Consider the following 19788-nt stretch of genomic DNA (forward strand, 5'->3'; position numbering starts at 1 on the left):
GCAGTACAATCTGCTATTACAGAAAGTAATGATGTTTTTGTCTGCAGAACACTCTTGCTTCTGTTTTGATGCCAAGATTCAAATGCAGACTTCTTTGAGCATGGCACATAGTTGTGCTCTGAACATGTATCAGGGTCTCTGTGATCTGATAATTTGATGCAAAGACAATACCTCCCCCTACAAGGGTGTTGAGTTGGTTGCATTGGAGGGCACAAATTTCTTTACGGGGTTGGGGTAAGGAGCCACTGCACAGAACATTCGGCAGTCTGGGATTAAACACTGTTTTGGTGCTTTCTGCACAGGAAGCGGCTGTTTCAGTATCATAGGCTGAGCCAGGTGCTGGAATTTCAAATGTCCATTACTGAAGACTATTCCTACGGAAGGTTTTCTAGGCTGAACAAATCTCTCTATAATTCCCCTGACCTGATGGTACATTCGTTTCTGAGTTAACAGAAATGTTAGAATTAAAGAAATACAAAATTTTGAAGTGAGAGTTGTCATGTGTAAGGGTGATCCTTAAGTTTTTATATCTCCAGACTTAGTCAGACTTTGCCACCCCTCACCATGGACCGTGTCCATGAGAGACTCTTGCACAGAACCTTCAACTCTTGCAGGATAAACTTTCAAAGATCCATCCCAAAGGCTATTTCTTTTACATGGGTGTTAGGAGCATAAGAAAGCTGAGATAAGAGTCCATTCAGTGCCTGCAGTCAGGATTCTCGCGTAGTCTAAAGAATAAGGGAGTCTTTCTTCCCACTGCCAAGGTTATAGGTCCACATCTGCCCAGGGAAGTCTGCTTTTTTTTTTTTTCCATGTAGGGCAATATGACAGCCTGGTTATAAGTACAGACTTCAGATTCGACTGGCTTGGTATCTAATCCCTCCTTTGCCATTCAATAGCTATGACAATGGGAAAGTTGCTTCACTTTTTTCTGCTTTGTATTCCTGACCATGTAACAGTTGATGAAGAAAATATGAAACAATAGTTTATTGAGTAATTTTAAAGGAACAACCTTGTAACTTATAAATTAGTAATAAATGAGAGCTTATAAAAAGAAGAATTAATCAGCAGTGCAACTGATTTAGCAAATGCCCTCTCCCTATGTCTCTGTGATCTAATCTCTAACACAGATCTGATGTGTGGTCCCCTTGCCTTCTAAAGTTGGGTGATTCTGAGGTCCCATAAGGAGACACAAGAAATCAGGACAGGATGGGATAAGAACCAGGGAATTTCAACAAGGAAAGCTGAGCCTGCACCGCCATCTAGCCTGCTCTGCACCACCCCTCTGTGTGTGCGTCTCCACCATGCTTGAGCATCTTCTTCTTTTTATTTTTTTAAAGTATAATTACCGGAGCTTATGTTTCACAGTTAATGCTGTCAAGCCTTTTAAACTAATTGGTCTTTTATAGAAAATTTAACTGAAAATTAACACATCTTTTAATAACATTGCCTTAACTTTAATGGCACTCTGCCTTTCGTTTATAATTGCTCTAAAATTGTCATTTTCCATGTCATAGCTGCCATTTTTTATATTTGCTAGTTTTCACGGTGTAGATTTTTATTTTTAGTATTTTTCTTTCTTGAGGGATGAGAACTATTGGATTATTTTTTCCTATCCCTGGCCTGATGTAATAGCAGGAGTATATTCTCAAGTCCAGCAGAATATCCCTGCATTTATCTCTTAGATCCTATTAGACTGATGCTGTCCTGCTATCTTGGCAAGGACCGTGGACACTCTTTCTGCCTCCTTGTGAGCAAAAGAAGTGGAAGCTCTTGAGTAAAGTGTAAGAAGTGGGGCCATAGAGTAGCAATTGGCTTATGTCTCTGAAATCACATGGGGCTGGTTAGCTTGGGCTGACGTTGAGCTCATCAAGGGGTTTGGCCCTTAATGAAAATATAGTTTACACATTAAATCATGTGGACCATTTTCCAGTGGTCATCTCTTCCAACCTTTCTAACTTAAATCCAGATATTTCTGGAAAATAGAGGCCAGTTCATTGATATTAGAGATGAGAACATGGAGATGTTGTTTCTGGACATTCCTGAAGTATATACCTAAACCTAAACCTCATCATTCAAACTATTTCATGTACTTCAAATGTATTTTCCTTATATGCCATTGTTAATTTATTCCCTTACATAGTCACTACCCTTGCTTAGCCCACTAGAAGCACAGTTTAAATGATAGGAAGGCAGGGTCTGTGTCTTTCTTCTTTTGCTGAATCCTCAGCATGGGGAACAATTCTTGCCATTTACTAAGTGCTCAATAAATCAACATGAAGAACAGTAACAGGGATAAATAGGTGGAGGGCTTACCATGTAAAAGTGATACACTAACCACTTTACAACCTTAAACACTGCTCATCTCACAACCCCTAAGTGATAGTATGCTTATTGTCCCCATTTAAAATAAGAGCAAACTGAGGCATAGAGAGGTTCAGGTTGCACAGCCAGTAAATGGTGGTGCTGGGGTCTGCATCTAGTCTGCCTCTTGAGTCCATGCCTTAGGTTCTCTTTATAGAGAGTCCTGGTAAAACTGAAGTTGGTGTTGGGGTTAAAAGGAAAGTATTAGGATGGAGAGGACTTCCTTTCATCGTGTGTGTGTGTGTGTGTGTGTGTGTGTGTGTGTGTGTGTGTGTGAGAGAGAGAGAGAGAGAGAGAGAGAGAGAGAGAGAGAGAGAGAGAAGAGAGAGAGCAAGCTTGGACCATCCTGAAAATGTAGTGATCTCTTCTTGGAGGCTAAACCCATAAGCACAATTATTCTCTCTCCTAGTGGGTTTCTGCCATTGATTTGTAGGATGAAGCCACAAGACCACATCTGTAGTACCCCTATCTATTCCAGGAACACCCGTGATGAATCAAAACATTATTATTTTAACAAATGAAGCACTGAGCAGCAGAAGTTGAGTTATGAAGGCCAATATTCAGGGAATGTTTAGACACATGATTAACTGGCAATTTGGGAAGTGTGCAAGATAGAAGAGACCATCAGCATCTATGGAGATTGGTGTGGAAGTCATGATGGTGCTTGTGAGCAATGCCTGAGATGCAAGCTCACCTCTGTCTCCTGCCATTCAAAGGAGTTTCACTTTCTCTATATTTCCACCCACTGAGTCCAGGCACTGCCTTGGTACTAGACTGATCTGCTTCTTCATACATTAGTGGAATGCAGGGAACACATTTTCAAAAAGTCTAGATCCTATTGAATGTGCTGAACTAGACCCAAACATCACTATGGAACTTGTTCATCCCAGACAATACAAATACGGTCTGGAACAATTGAATAGGCTTTTTGACAAATGATTTGAAAAGTCACTACCAGTAGACAAGTTAAATGTCTGGTCTCAACACTTAAGCCAGGTTTATTCTCGACTCCCTAGTGATGTAATAAAGAGCTGTGCAAATCAAATCCAAAAGTGCCCCCACCACCAGGCCATGGCCACCATAGGCTCCTTTGATTGTGTAGAAGCTCTCTACTATTTATCCAATTGCATTCCTTGGAACTAGGGCTAGGTCCATGGGTGTTCAATTTGTGAGGTGCACAGGATCTACATTTTCAGATCTACATTTTCAGGGTCCCTCACTTGGTTTAATATTCTGTTGTCACCATTTTGAAATTCTTAGTAATTTATGAAAAAGTAGGCTTGCAAATTAGTAGCTGGTTCTGCCCAGAACACACTGAATATTTGATATGTACAAACAAATAATTATATAAATCTGAAGTTTTAAAAATTCTAATATTTTATAATTCTGAAAACAAGATCTACTATAACCAACAGCTTAATCATCTCTTAGAATAGTATTCTGAAAACTCTATAATTAGGACATTTCTAAAGAGATGAATTACCCAAAGTCCATTAGAAACCTGGATTTGGAGAATGCTGAGGCCTGTTATATAGAATCTGGTGCTCTAATGACCATGTCCTGTAGCTTCTATCATTCCTTTTGGCCTGCTCAAAGAGTCGGCCCAAACCAAGTTCAACATCACTGGCAGGTAGAAAGATGAGCCCCGGTATCATCGGCTAGGTTAAGAGCCTAAGAAATGCCCTTTTCTAGGGAGTGTATTTTTCTCCTTGTTGGCTCGGAAAGTGATGGCAGGGCATGCAGCCCAGTCAAACTTAATTCAGGTGAATGCTATTTCTTAATTATTTTTAAATCCATAATTCTGATTTTTAACTAAGATATGCTTACAGTTGAACCACATTCAGGCATATAGAATAATCTAAATTAGTCTTTAAAAGTTCTGTTTTTTTCTTTCCTCAAATAGAGGTCCTTCTGGGATTAGCTCTAATGAATAGATGAGAATAATGTATAATTAGCATATCAGTTGTTTAACACGTTCAAGAGGAAAACCTTGTTGAGCAGTTTAAGAAATGTATGTGTATAAAAATCTCTGAGTTACGTTTATGGTTTTAATGTGCTCAATAAAGCTCTTTTACATGGATTCTCCAAAGGTCAGTTTTTATCCAGCCTATGTCTGCATTTTTGCAAATTGTGAATTCGATGACTCCAAAATAGAGAGGATTTTCAATATAGTAAATAAAGACACTCAGCGGGAACACTTCACAATACCCAGGTTATGACCCATTCTAAATGTCTGCTTTTGCCTTTTGCAGTGAAAGATGACTCCATTAAGTGGGGATCTATTTTTTTAAATTGTTATTCATTTTAGGTTGCAAAAGTAAGACAACAAATGCCTTGACAATCTGATACACATCAAGCCATTTAGAAAAATGTTTTGATCTATCAGCCAGCTTTCCCCCTCTCTTCATCTGTCCCCTCCCTGCATCAGAGAACCACCCAGGCCTGGCTTTCAGGCCTGGGCTGCTGTCTCAGTGACAGGCAGTGACTTGGGAATCACCCTTGACCCACTGATCTCTCTACTTTCTGCTCAGTTCATTGTATTCTGAAGTCTTATCAATTTTATTAACCTATGCTACTCAAATCCATCCATCTTTCCCATCTCTACCATCTCTACCCTAGTTCAAGCTATGATGGCCTTGTACTCAGGTTTCCTGATGCCACCTTACTCCTCCAAGCCATGTTCAGCAGACCAACAAGGCAAACCTCTCAAAACACAAACCTGATTACATCACTCTGTAATTTTAAAAACTTTCGCCTCCTCATTACTTTTAAGAAAAAAACCAAAACCATGAAAATGGTTTTGAGATCTTGAGGTCTGATCTTGGTCTGTCCTCCCCAGCCCTTTCTCATGGTGGTCCAGCTCACCAGCTCTCTGTGACTTCCTTGAGAGAGTCAGTTTCCTCAGCACTATTAGGCCTTTGCATTTGCTTTTATTCTTCCTTGGGGAATACTCTTCCCAGAAAATGTCCTCTCTTTATGGTTCACATTTTGGAATAAAGTATATATATCACTTCCTTAGGGAATCTTTCTCTGATTCCCAAGAGCAGGTCATAGACTTCCCTGCACTTTGAGGAATATATAACCAAATGTTTGCTCCATGACCCTTTGATTAATGTTGGTACTCCCTTCTGGACTGTAATCCTCATGAAGCTTTGTTCTCTGCAGGAGTTGCAACTCCAGCTTCCTACATCAGAGGTAGTCCACCACTGGGTGCACCCTCCACTCCCTGGCTAGGAAGGAGGGAGCTAGACCACTCACCGCGCTCATGAGTGAGTCCAGGACACTGACGGCAAATGCTGTCCCACATGCAAAGGGCTGCGTGAGGTACAGTTCTGTGTCGGGGTCATCGTCATCGTCTTGGTCCAAAAACTGAACGTTAGTATCATTCACTAGAAAAAGCATAAGAAAAGAATTCTCACTCAAGAACACACCTGGGTAGCAAAGCCTAGAGACACTGGTGTAGAAACAGGTGACGGGTGTAGAAACACTGAAGTCACTGATAAAGGAAACAAAAGCATGGGAAGCTGTGGATGGATCTCTGGAGGGGGCAGTTGGACTCAATGGACTGCTCCTGTGGGACTGTTCAAATTTCTAAGACCTGGAGAGCAATGAGATCAAGCAGACTTGCTGCACAGCAGGCTGCTGGAGGACCAGGAGACCGTGCTGGCCAGTTCTTTGGTATAGTTTTAGAATCATGACAGAAAAACACTCTGAAGCATTTTTTGGTAGCCAAGTCCTTTGAGAGATGGACATATTTCAGTGATGAGCAGCCATGCTGGCAAGGTAAGTTTAGCCACAAAGAGAAAAAAAAAAAAAAAAGCAACATATTCAGAGGAAAAAGCAATGAACTGGGAGCAGGGCAAAAGCAAACAGCAAGGAATTCATCCTCAGGCATAACCCACAGCCTGCCCTGGGGATTGCCCTGGGTGGTGCTGGTGGCCTAGGGCTCTGAATCCAAGCCCACACCCAACAGGCCCTGCTGAACCTCCAGGAACCCCCAGGTGGGATGCATCCCTTCCCCACCCCACTGCTTGCTGACAAAGACTTTCTCTGAGTTCTGAGTTGCAAGGCTACACCCACATTCTCCCTTTCCCTTCTAAACAGCTCAATCTTCTGTTTCCACTTAAGCAGATACAGCCCTGGCTGCTGTATTTCATCTCCATCTGAGGATTCCTCAAGGACTCCTCCAGCACACACGTGCAGACTGATTAGTTGTGTCACTCAGATGTCTTTAACTTATTAAAAATTAAGTGACAAATTAATTTCCATTCCCATCTTGGCTTCAGAAATTATCACTTTTGCAGAGCAAGTAATAGGGGAAAAGCATGGGGATGGGGAGGGGGTACTTGTGATTTCTGGAACAATTATTTGCTTTTAGGGAAAGAACAGGTGAGGTTTCCTTTCCCTGATTCTTTTTTAAAATGTATCAGCAGATATTCCCTTTCCTAGAGTTATTGTTTTAATTTTTTAAAGTAACTTTCCTGATAACTTTTCTTAAAAGAAAAACACAACTTTTGTCTATTGCATGAGGCAGAATAAATGATGATAGGATAAAAGGCTAGACATATAATTGTTTTTAAATGATGCCATTTTTTTCCTTATAGAAAGACTCTAATGGGGGCTGGGGATGTGGCTCATGTGGTAGCGCGCTCGCCTGGCATGCGTGCGGCCCGGGTTCGATCCTCAGCACCACATACCAACAAAGATGTTGTGTCCGCCAAGAACTAAAAAATAAATATTAAAAATTCTCTCTCTCTCTCTCTCTCTCTCTCTCTCTCTCTCTCTCTCTCTCTCTCTTTCTAAAAAAAAAAAAAGAAAGAAAGACTCTAATGGGGGAAAATCTTTGCTCTGTTTTCCTAAAGTTCACTGCTTTGGGTCCCTATTGTCTTAGTAGTATACACACAAGTTACAGGGTATTGGGTAAAAGTCCAAAATCCAGATTCTGGGACATCTGGGCTTTGAGTCAGGCTCTGTTACCAAATTCCTTGGGCAAATTATCTTAAGAGCCTATCCTTTAGGTTCTCTCTCTGTAAAGTGGGGAAATTATACAGCAGCCCTATCCTGAGGTTAGTAAGAAGCTCATAAGAGATCATGCTGGTGAGCTTGACCCAACATTTGGATCAGGTTATGCACTAGATCAATGGAGGTTGCTTTCTTGATGGCCACCTTTCTCCTTTATGACATCAAATGTCTATCAACCCACTGCATTTTGAAAATGACTACTTTCCCTCTGCCTTTCTCAAGACACTAAAGGCTTATGGATCCTTCAAGTGGTAGATGTTTCTTCATCTCCTTCCCCTTGTCCTGTTAAATTGAATTAAGTTTGGCCTAAAGCTGCTTCAATGCAATTTAAGTTTTGGCTAAAGGTGTCTCCATACATAGTGAACTGTAACTTAACATGATGCATAAAGCAGACTATAACTTATAATTGCAACAAGGAGCTGAGTGCTACCCAATTACAAGTGACCACATAGTCTAAAGAAGACAGACACCACCAATACTCAATAAGCTGTCTCAAAACTTTACTTCTGTGTTCCCTATGTCACTTTTCTGGCTGTAAATATAGCCTGTCCTTATGGTAGGATCCAGCATTATAAACCATTTTGGTCTATTGCCCATTCTAGAATCATAAATAAGCCAATTCAGATTTCAAAACCTGATTTGTTGCAATTTTTGTCTTCTAATTGTCCAAAAGTATATTGTTGGTCAGATTAGTGTTTCTCCTTTGGAAGGCTCTCTGCACACAAAGAAGAAATCTGGTATGGGAAGGAATTTAATATTTCTCTATTGACTTTCTCTGAGAGTCACTTATGTTTATTGAATACCTGAATTTGCTGCTTCAGATTTATAGCACAAAACTTTTTATTTTCTCTTCCACTAATCACAAATCAGGATATCCCATTTAGTTAGCAGCATGTGAATTCCAAAGAGAAAGAGAAACTTCTGGCACTGATGTTTTTGAAATGTTGCTGTAGGGTTTTGAGATGGAAGTGTTTGAATAAATTTTCCAACCAGAAATCTGGGCCACGTGAGCTCTCCAGGTCTCTTATGGCCCTATAGTACTGAAAAGAGCAATCTAGAAACCTAGGCTTTTAGCCAACTACGCTAAGCATGAAAAAGACACCTCTCCTATGGTTGGAAACAGAAAATAGTGCAGTACTCTTTGACCTGAGTGAATCTGGCCTGATAAATAGCTACGTCTACAATAATGCAGAGCTGAATGGTGGACAATTTATTCCCTAGTTTCTAGACACCTCGCAAGCAAGATTACTGTGTTAAAAGCCTGCTTTCTTATTTTGAAATATATTTTGGGGCCAAGAAAATGGAGTGTACATTTCGTCTGTGAGTCATCTGAAGGCAGGTGCTCCCACCTCTCCATCTACCCCTCTGCTGAGCAGTACTTTCACTGTCTCTATTTAGAAGATCTATCCCCAGTTCTGAGACCTGCTGCTGATGAGTGCCCTTCATGGAGTTATTAACCAAGTCATGGGGAACTGTGGAAGGGCCTGACAAATGCAGTCATGACCAGAGGCCTTCATCTTCTGGACGAATCTAGGAGGGTGGGGTCATGGTGCTGGATCGCTAACCTCCTCTTCTGCACCCTTCTCAAAATCTGGCTTTAGTAAGGAAGGGTTCCCCTAGGAAGCAGCTGCTTTTATGGCTTAAGAACCAGAGCTTCTGAGAAAGGGCCTAGTAGGGGGAAAAAAGGCAAATAAAGTCAGAATAAAGGAAAATAAACAGCTGGAGGGAAGCACCATCTTAGGTTTCTTATCTTAAAATTTTTATATTTCTCCTTTGACTTCCTCTGAGAGCTGTGAAGATGTGTCAGTCAAACTGACAGCGTTGGAAGAGGAAGATAGGGAGAAGGCAGGAGAGCAGGGGCACGTGTGGGAAAAAAAAATAAAATAAAAAAGGCTTGGGCCACAGAAAATGAATCAGAGCAAAGATGCTTTGGAAACAACTGCCAGGTCAGATGGGTGTGATCAAAGGTTTACTGATGCTGTGTGGGGAAAAAAATCATTAAGAAAGGCTAGAACAAGACAGTCAATTCCAACCAGAGCCACAAATAAAACGCATTCAAAGCAGTGCCATGGGGTAGCCTTTCTGTTACAGCCAGTGAAATAAAAAAACAAGCCAATGATTGTTGGAAACATCAAGAACAGAACAAAAGGAGATACTGATGTCAAGGAAAATAGCGCTTCTTACCCAGTTCAGTTATCATTAGAATGTGCGTTCCACTGTTTTTTTCCTGATTGACTGACACCAAAGGCAACTTGCCCGGTTTAGCTAATTGGATACGGCATTTAAGGGATGGGGAAAGGGAGTGGAGGAAAGTACAAAAAAAGAAAAGTGAGGGAATAACAGAGGAAACATTCTAAAGCAAAGGGACCCAGGGCCATGAGCAGTTTGCATTTGTCTTAGGGGAAGAGTCACTCCCCTAAGTTTTGCAAATTTATAAATGATAGCACGGACCTGCCATGGACAGGTTAGAAGTGGGATTCCATTGGCCAATGAATATGGCCCCCCTCAAAATCCCATCATTTTTAAAACCATAGTGGCCATTTTCTGCAAATGGTCTTTGGCTGAGATGTTCAACTAGAACAGATCAAATGTGAAGTTGTTACATCTTAGCCAATGCTTCTACCCAGTTCTCCATGTGAATTTGGGTAGACCTGACATTTTGAGGATTCAGATTGTGGAAGCTGTCCAGAGAGAATGCTCAAAAGAGGTGCTTCCAGTGAAAATTCATGAGAAGAAATCCGTAGAGAACAACCTTTCCTCCTTTCTTCCCCTTTCCCAAATACATGCCCTGATCTCAAAGCCATCATATCATGCTCCTTTGAAAACAGTGAACAGTATGAAGGAAACAGTCTATTCATCTCAGAGAAAGATAATCAGATTTTCCTTCAGGTAATCTGCCATATTTCTTTCTACTCCTGCCCCTGTCCAACTACACAGCACACAAAACCCATTAAGAGGCTGAAAGAGCAAAAGGTAGGCCAACCTCTTTATATCCTGAATGGTCTGGAAAAGAGGACAAAAAAATTCCCCCCAGAGCCAACAATGACCCCCACCTAGTTCAGTGATGATGGGTATGTTGACCCCAGTGGTGATGGATGGCTGGCGTAACATCCCGTGCACTGGGCTGTTATCCGGAGAGGATCTGTCCATTCCTGGAGGTGTGAATCCTAGTGGCAAGAAAACATAGGAGGAAGAAAAATTAGGGAAGTGGAAAATTTGGAAATATTGAGAGTACAGTTTATATATACAACCCCTAAAATGTAGCTTATGCATTACTTAGAGGTCAACAATTTTCACTCCCAGGATAAACTCAGATGGGTAATTTTTTAAAAGGACAAAGTAGGAAATCATTGTAAATAATTCTAACTCACTTTGATTGTTCTCTAAAAATCCAGACTACCCCAATTATTTATTCCTTCTTACAGATTTCAATGCCCTCTCCTTTCTGGCACATAGGAAAATTGACCTCTGTCCCCTTGGAGTTAGAGAGGACCATGTGACACCTGAAATGCTCTGGCCCATGACAAGTGAACAGAGCAATGCAGATCACTTCTGGTACAAGTATTTGACTTGCTGTCTTTCTATCCCAGGCCACGACAACTGTGGGGGCACAGGTTGCAATGGAGGTCAAGTGTAGACAGGAGCCCTGGACAGTTGCCCAGACTCACAAAGCATTCTGTCCAAGTGAAAAACAAAGCTGCATTGTTTTAAACCATGGCAACTTGTTTGTTTGTCGCTGTTGTCCTTACTCCAGCACACCTAATCTCTCCTGACTGTTATCTTAAACCAAGTGATTGCTTCTCCTCCTGCCAGTCAGTGACTGGCTTGGGTTTTGACACAGTGCTGGACAATGGAAGGTGGGGTAGGGGGAATCTTGACTGGGGCTTTGAAGAATTGCTTCTTTGCTCTTAAAAAGAAGAGATTTTCATTTAATACACTGAACATCCTTATGTGTGCCTCCAGTCCTGGACCTGTGGCAGCCATCTTGCAAATAGGATGAACACTGGCTCAGTACCAAAGCACCTTCATGATACTGACTGAAATGAATCACAGAACTGTCCGAGTTCCTGAGATAACTACCCAGGAACCACCCTAACTTAGTTTCCTAATATGTGAGATTTCATACACACACTGAGTTTCTCTTTTCTTTCTCTTTCTCTCTTTTACATGCTTACACATGGCATAATATTTTTACATATATATGCACAACATAAAATATAATATTTTTGTTTAAGCCAAATTGAGAAGGAATTTTCTATGTTTGCAACTACTGTGATAGTAGGAGCAAATGTGACTCCATTTTGTTTTATGACTTCATCCTGTAAAACAACCATGCCAAGTAGAAGAGTCATGACTGGAGCAAGATGTTCTTTTCCTTTTGCTATAGAAACCTTTAAGAACACGGAACTACCTAATGGGTCATTGTTTCTGTATCTAGGGTAACGGGGCTCTGTTTCTGTAACTGGAGTGACTGGGCTAACTGTGATTGGTTAGGCTTCCCTCCAATTGACTGCACTGTCCCGCTTCTGTAACCTGGCTTGCTTGCATTGGCTAGACCCCCTGAACATCTCTTTTGCGGTTTTCAGGCTTATAAGGAGTGCCCTTGCAATTGTTTGGGGCTGATCAGGGGAACAGCTTTATGTTCTGGTCAGCTGCCACCGGTGTGCTTCAATAAAGGCTTGATTCGATTATATGTGAGTGGTCTGGAAGTCAGTTTATGAAACCCTGGGACGAAGCTTTAACTATAACACTACAATCCTCCCAACTGATAATACATGTCATTTGTTTACTGTGGATCCACTGAGTTTCTCAGGGGGTCCAACACCAATATCATAAGGCAGATGTGGGTACAGAAAACCTGGAAAGCAGCTGCTTGGTTTATGATTTTGCAGTTTGAGCTTCCTTGGGCCTGAGCCCAAGACCTGAGAACATGAGCTTGGATAAATCATAACTTCAGAGAGAATAAGAAAGGATCCCAGATAAGTCCAGGGACTACCTCTCAGGGCATTCATAGAGACACATAAACACGAGAAAATTACTTGCCTCATACGTTCACTCGTTGAAAGTTAATTTTTCCAGTTGGATATGAGACTCAATTTGCTACCCCACCTTGGGAGACAGGCAGGTGCTCACATTGACTTTGGATTCTTTTTGTCCTCGGTGGATTGCCACACATACTTATCCAGGAATTAGGGACTTATGGTTCAAAGTAATATGCTACATTACCAGGAAAAAAACTTCAAATAGATTATATGACCAGATTTCTGACTCACTCTCCAGTAATGTGACAAGATTGGGCTGAATCTAGCATTTTGGCTATGCATGAATCAGGAATAAAATGACAGGTGCTCAATAATTGCCTGTTGTTTGGAGGAGGTACCTATGCATGAAATGCCAGAAAAATATAAAAGGACTTTCTTATTTTCCACTCTCCCATGTATCAATTTCATATCAAGTGCCAGACTTTCAGGAAGAAAACTTTTATTTAGTATCCATTCCCTAATTGCACTTAATTTTATTCTTTATGATAATATACTGTGAACAGAGCAAGTCATTTTGAAAGACAGTCTAGTGTCCATCTTCCTGAACTTCTGACGGTATGTTTTTCAGCCAACCTCATAACCAAGATCATGCATTTTAAATGCTAGCTGTTTTCTTCCCCTAGAATAGTGAAGGGGAAAACTAAACTGTTTTTATCAGAAGTTTCATTCAAAAGCATGAAAAACTGCAAGTGGCAGCTGTGCAGATTCAGTGGATGTGACGTTTTTGAATTTCTTCAACTTGACAAGTAAACACCTTAAATCGGTAATGCTATATGCATAATACATGGCCTGTATTTTGACATCCATCATCAAATGCTGACTTGAGAAAATACGGGTTTGTACGTCAAGGAATAGCACCCATAGAGCAGGGAGAAATGCAGGTCACACGGTATTAGGAAAACTGTATTTCATTACAGAATCTGCAACAAGCCAAAGCATCCTTTTATTTTATCTTATTTAAAGATTCCATTTTCAGCTGTGAAAAGACTCAATTCCTTTGCATGAAACCTTCATTTAGAAATGACATGCTTGCTTCCTAGGCCTCTTTCATTTTGCTTTCATATTCCATTTTCCCCTTCAGTCACCAAGCCTGGTTCCATTAGCATCTGCAACTGACAAACCATGGAGGGTGTCCAAAGACATCCCTCCATCGAAGGTCTGTCTCTCCCCATCCCCGACCCCAAGAGCAGTGTGCTTTGGTTGGCAAGAAAACTTCAGCAATACTCATGGGTTGTCTTATGTTTCTACTTTTCTGGTAACACATTTTTTTAAAGCAAAAGACAATAACAACCCAATTAAAAAATAGATTTCCCCTTTTCCTCTCATGTAGAGTTGTGTTAAAGATGAACAGAATTTACTAGCATTTTTTTTTTTTACATGGGGACCTTAATATGGGAAAATTCTGGTCCTTCTCAGATTCCCTAAGGAACCTTGGAGCGAAGGGAGACTCGGGTGCCTTCCATTAAAAGGAAGAGGTAATCTGGCCTCTGATGCCAAATGGTGGCATTTTTCTCCATTCTTCACAAGAGGTTGGTCTCAATTATTGACTGAGGGATTGGTCTCAATTGTATCCAAGCCTCTGATTATTTGGCTCCCCACTCTTTTATTGCAACAGCACTGGGTACATGTTTGGTGGTACTTTGTATCTCTGTGGAAGCAGTGCTTGAGAGAAATGGCACATGGAATGTACTCCCGGATGTACAGCTAAGGAACAGCAAATCCAGGAAACCGCCCCTTTGTTTGTTAGTAAACTAACATTTGGGAAATCGATTTTAGAAACAACTCGCTATTTTGCCACAAGAAATGACTAAGAATGTTAGCATTAGAGAGAGAATAAGAAGTCCTAAACAGAAAAAAAAAAAAAGAAGAAGAAGCAGATTCAAGTTTAATTATCTATAACTCTAGCTCTCACTGATACCGGATTCTGAGTCTTTAGATGTGTTCCCATTGCCTCTGTAGGGCATGGTCAGGGGAGGCAAGTTTCCCACTAAAAATGACTTCCAAAGATCATCTCATCTCCTTCAAGTGAAGGTTGCTCCCCTTTCCAGACTTTGGTGACAGATATGATAGGCATCCACTACCTCTTCTATTCATTTGGCATCAACTATAGATGCCTTCACCACCACTATCTCAAACCAAGTATTCTCATTCTATAGGCCAAAGACTCAGTTTCCTATTTCTTTGAACTTCCCGATTATCCACAGCCTCCCAAGCTGCTGGGTTTACAGGTGTGCACCACTGTGCATAGCGAATTAAAACGAATTTTCACAATGAGCAAATCTTGGAAAATTAATGAAAAGGCAAGAAGAAATACATGTACAGAAGAAATACACTGGGATAGTTAAGAGTATGAGCTTGAAGTTAGATGTCGTGGCTTCAATCTGGATCACCTACTTCTTAGCCATGTAACTGTAAGCACTGCACAGACTCTCTCCAATATATATATTTGGTACCAGGGACTGAACCAAAAGGTGCTTAACTACTGAGTCACATCCCCAGCTCTTCTTAATTTATATTTTGAGACACCATTTCGCTAAGTCTCTGAGGCTAGCTTTGAACTTGCAATCCTCCTGCCTCAGCCTCCCAAGCTGCTGGGTTTACAGGTGTGCACCACCGTGCATATTGAATTAAAACGAATTTTCACAATGAGCAAATCTTGGAAAAATAATGAAAAGACAAGAAGCATTGTAGATGTGTTTTGGTATAAATAATCATATCAATCCTGTGATAAAAATTCAGTCCAACATATCCAAGGAAAAAGGAGTTTGGATATGGGGAAGACTGGTATTTTGTTAAGGTATTTTAGAAAACTGGTGGCCAGTCTCCATGTAAGAAAGGTTCTTCAATTCTTCTAGCCATTGCAGAATCTCTCTGGAGCCTCTGTTTTCTAGATGGAATTTCCCGCCTCCATTAGCTATTTGAAAGCACCAACTTTTCTCTTAAGCTTCTCGGCTCCTAAAATGGTTTTGCTACCCTCCACGTTCTTTGGCAGCATTTGTGCTCTTGGTCATATGCAGTCCTGCTGGGTTCAGCTTGAACTTACAATCAGCAGCATCTGATGTCCTTCCCATGATATTGGTTATTCCAGAGGCTGACTGAGCTGGGCCTCAGGTTAGGGAAGGTTAAGTGCCCTTTAGCAGACATTCAGACAATGGGATTTCATTTAGGAGGTCTTAGAATTAAACAATGTAATAGACACTTGATCTATTCCTGAGAAGTGTGCAGACAAAAACATGGAAATAATAAGGAGATCATCAAGCCTTCATTTTTAAAAAATGAGCTGTTTTGGACTTCTGCTATATGCATGCATGAACTATATATGCAGCAGGTAAGAGAAACCATATGGTTACAAGTGGAGAAGGCTGCAGCTCAGAGATGCTCTACCAGAGAGAAATACTAGAAAAGATCCCCAGAGCAAGGTAGATGTAGGTGTATTAGAAAGTGACAAACACTACGGAATGCAAAGCAAAGTCAGAAATGCCCTAGGGTTAGACTGATTAAGGTAACTGATAATGAAGAAGGGGAACTGACATAACCTCAAGGAAAAAATAATAGCAGCTGATATTTATTGAGAGCCTATTACGTCCTAAATTCTGTTTGCATAATAACTTTAGTTCTCAAAACTCTTCTAACTAGAGATTATTATTCAGCAGGTGAGAAAAATGAAGCACAGAGAAGGCAAGCAACTTGTCCAGGAACACACATCTGAGTATCTGACCTCAGGTGTGAATCCAGCAAACTAGCTCCATGGTATCCTCTTAGATACCACACGTGTTATATTACTATGTACCAGACTGTACTGAGGTTTTTCTCCCTATCTACCTTCTTTATTCCTCATCACAACCCTAGGAGTTGAGGGACTATTAATGTTTTCATTTTGTAGGAGGAAAATAATAAAGAGAACAATCCAATATCTTGCTCAGGCATACCCAGCTGCTGAGTGGCAGGTCTGGGAGCTGCAGCCAAGCAGTCTGACGTGAGAGTCCACAGATCACCACACCACACACAGTATTTCACCCCCTACTTTAGGGTTGGTCTCTCCTTCTCAGGTACCAACCCTGGCAGGCAAGTCTGAGGCCTGAGCCAGTCTTACTTTTTTATTGTTTCCACTTTTAAACAACAGCAGACAGCAACTGGGACCCATTGTAGATAGGCTTAACTTGCATCAGTGTAGCGGCATGAAGAACTCAGTACATATAATAAATGCTTTATTACAGCACTTTTCCATGGGGGAAACACAAAGTACTTTCTAAATCTTCCCTGGTTAAGTCCCCAAGCCTTTTCAGGGGGAGAGGGAGATGGAAACTCTTATCCATCACCTCCCCTGGAGTAGATGGAGAAATGAAGGTAAGTGCTTCCTCCACCCCCATAGATTTAACATGAAGGAATTGGTTGAAATGGCGAACCAAATTATTTTTTATTATGTGCATATAAATGATGGTTAGAAATCCATATGCTACGCTAAACTAGGGAGATAAATTAGGCCCAGTCATCTAGGTTTGCTGAGACAGGTATTCAATATGAAGTTGTAAAAGGAAAAGATCACTGTTAAAAATGATCTATAAAATCAAGAGAAACATCTCATATTACATCATCTAGGAGATGAATTAAATTTCCTGTTAATGCCAGGGGGGGAGGGAATCCCAAAGCCAAATGTCAGATGAAGTGAAGATCAATAAAAATATTTTGATAAGTAAATGCAACAATGCTATTTAACACATGATTGGCAACTGCTGAAACATAAATTATCCAAATTTCCCATTGCTGCTTATGGGAAAATTATGCAGATTAGAACTTGATTAGGCTTATATCATGAGACTCAATTTGGACTTTTAATCTATTAAGCTCCAATAAATGAGGCATCTGAATAGCTCCCCTGAGTAACTCCAGTAATAGCCACAGCAGTCATTTTTGCACTATGTATTCCAACAAATTCTTCAGCAGCTCAAGTAAAGAAAATCCCATTGCTTTCTAACTAGGAGGGGGAAATTCATACATTCATAGTCTTTTGGGGAAAAGACTATAAGTGAAAAAAAAGGAGAAAAAACCCTCAGTTTTTCCTTGCAATTTTTTTTTTAATAGTAGTTTTCCACCAAGTTGTAGTTCATAGTCATGAAGTCCAGGCAGCTGACTATGTTTACTCACTAGAAACTAATCATCTACCAAGGTGGCAGTTCTCCTGATACTACCCACAGGCCGCTCCAAGGGACTACTTTCCACTTAGAAACCTGAGGGGGTCATAGAACCCACAGTGTCCTGAGGCTCTATGTCCAGGAGGGAAGGGGAAACTCTCCTGCCAATTTTTGACAGTGTGGTTGTCTGCTTTCTGCCAAATAGCCCTGTGCTTGGTGGAGAGCGTTGGCACACACAGGAGCATAAAGAGTTTGGAAACAGCATAAATACACAATTCTGTGAAACCTAAGCCATAACATTACCCAAGGGTGACTCTTTACTGATCATTCTATGTTAGACACACAAGAGTTTTGGAAATCCTCTAGGCAATTCCTCCATTTTCCAGACAAGGAAATTGTGGCTCAGAGCAGAGAAGTTCTTAGCCCCAAAAGTAAGGAAACCAGTTAGTGGCAAAGCTAACAATAAGTTACCAACTGAGATGGTATATGTTTTTAGCTTCTTTCAACTCCTTCTCCATCTAAGGAACCCATTCTACCATGGTGGTTGTGTCAGAAGACAACCTCATTTCCACTCTGAGCACAGGACTGGCAACATGAAGCCAGGAATCTGACTTGACAGGGCCAGCAAGATGGCCTTCCCTCATCCTGGACTCATCATTGAGGAGTCTGTCCTCCTCAAACCAACCAATCAATGTTCCTTCTGTCAAAGATGTTAAACATGTTGTGGCTGCAAAGTCAGAAGGTTGTAAATAGTGGGCTGCTGATGTCCACATAGTCCACTTGGGGCAAATGGAAACAGGGCAAATGAATTAAGGGGTGAAGGGAACAGGGCACAGCTCCACCATTGCTGAAGCTCCCAGACCCAAATGTACCTTTTAAAGCCAAAAGCAGCTCCCTTCTGTGACTATCTTACTACATAAGCCTTTTTGAGTTGGATTTCTATCACGTGAACCCAAAGCTCCCAACTAGTATAGTAACTGAGAAAAACCTCTGTTCTTCTTGCAAAGGATTCCTGTGCATGGGATCATGTGTATCTATGGAAACATGATGGCATCCTTTGTTCAAGTGTTTCCACTTGCCTATGTCCAGTGAGAGTGACCAGTGACAAGGTCTGGGTAAATACCCCTGTCCCCATTTATTTTTCTTTACAATAAGTAACATTAACAATTTTAACAGTACATTTTTCTAGAGACTGAATTTGATTAGCACCTTGGGAAGCTAACTCCACCCAAGGCATAATGTCTTATCCATTTTAGAGTTTGCATTTTGGTCCTGACCCAAACCAAAGCAAATGAGAGTAGCCAACCCAAAAAAAAAAAAAAAATCTCTGGAGCTATTAAGCCTCCTGAGATCTATTTAGCCCATAGACAAATCTCACACCCACGAAACAAATATATATTTGAATCATCTCTCCAAGCAGATGGTCTCTATCCTTAATGTCAACTTAAAAAACTTGGTCTAATGTTTGTCTCTGAGAGGGGTTGGTTAGTGGAAGGAAGGAAGAAAAGAAGAGGGAGGAAAAAAAAACAACAAAGCAAAGCTAGTCACAATTCAAGTACAGCTAAAACCAGGGATTTGGAAAGAAACCTGATATTCACTTGGTGTAATGTCTTTATTTGCCCAATAGCTCAAGATGTCCTAGCACAGTTTCTACCATTTCCTGACTGATCTTTACTTCCTCCTAATTCGTTTTACACCTTAAAAACACGACATACTCTGTCAATATGAATCAAGTGACTCAAACTTTGGCCTAAGCTATTTCATTACTAAAAATTATGTGTATAGTCATAATTTCCTTATATTAATGATTTGGTAAAATGTTATTTTGTGCATAGTTATTAAAATATAATATTAAACTGAAAAACACATGAATGTCAAATTTGAGGATATTGATTGTCAAATATGCATTCACTAAAAATATTGTAGAAAACATTTAACGACATAAAAAACAATATACAATCAAATATTTGAGAATAAAGTGTTTATACCTATTTTAAAAAACAAATATAAGGGGCTGGGGATATAGCTCAGTTGGTAGAATGCTTGCCTTGTATGCATAAGGCCCTGGGTTTAATCCCTAGTAACACACACACACACACACACACACACACACACACACGACTAATATGTCAACTCTTGAAAATAAAGGATGCATATTTTCTTCTTTTTGCTTCTAAGAGTTCGTAAATTTTCTAAAATGAATATTACTTATTTGTATGGTGGAAATA

The 19788-nt window shown here is 40.6% G+C and overlaps 1 protein-coding gene across 7 annotated transcripts in view; it reads right to left on the reverse strand.

Moving 5' to 3' along the window:
* KCNMA1 (potassium calcium-activated channel subfamily M alpha 1) overlaps positions 1-19788 on the reverse strand; it is a 705800-nt gene that overhangs the window by 23418 nt on the left and 662594 nt on the right. For all 7 annotated transcript variants that reach the window (XM_081267518.1, XM_081267514.1, XM_081267517.1 and 4 more), the window contains 2 exons: positions 10440-10553; positions 5623-5753 (listed from right to left, as the gene is read on the reverse strand). In XM_081267518.1, coding sequence (XP_081123644.1) covers positions 5623-5753; positions 10440-10553 — 245 coding nt within the window. The remainder of the gene's footprint in view (positions 1-5622; positions 5754-10439; positions 10554-19788) is intronic.

The sequence above is a fragment of the Spermophilus citellus genome, assembly GCF_964194105.1.
Source record: "Spermophilus citellus genome assembly, chromosome: 15".
Classification (NCBI taxonomy): domain Eukaryota; kingdom Metazoa; phylum Chordata; class Mammalia; order Rodentia; family Sciuridae; genus Spermophilus; species Spermophilus citellus.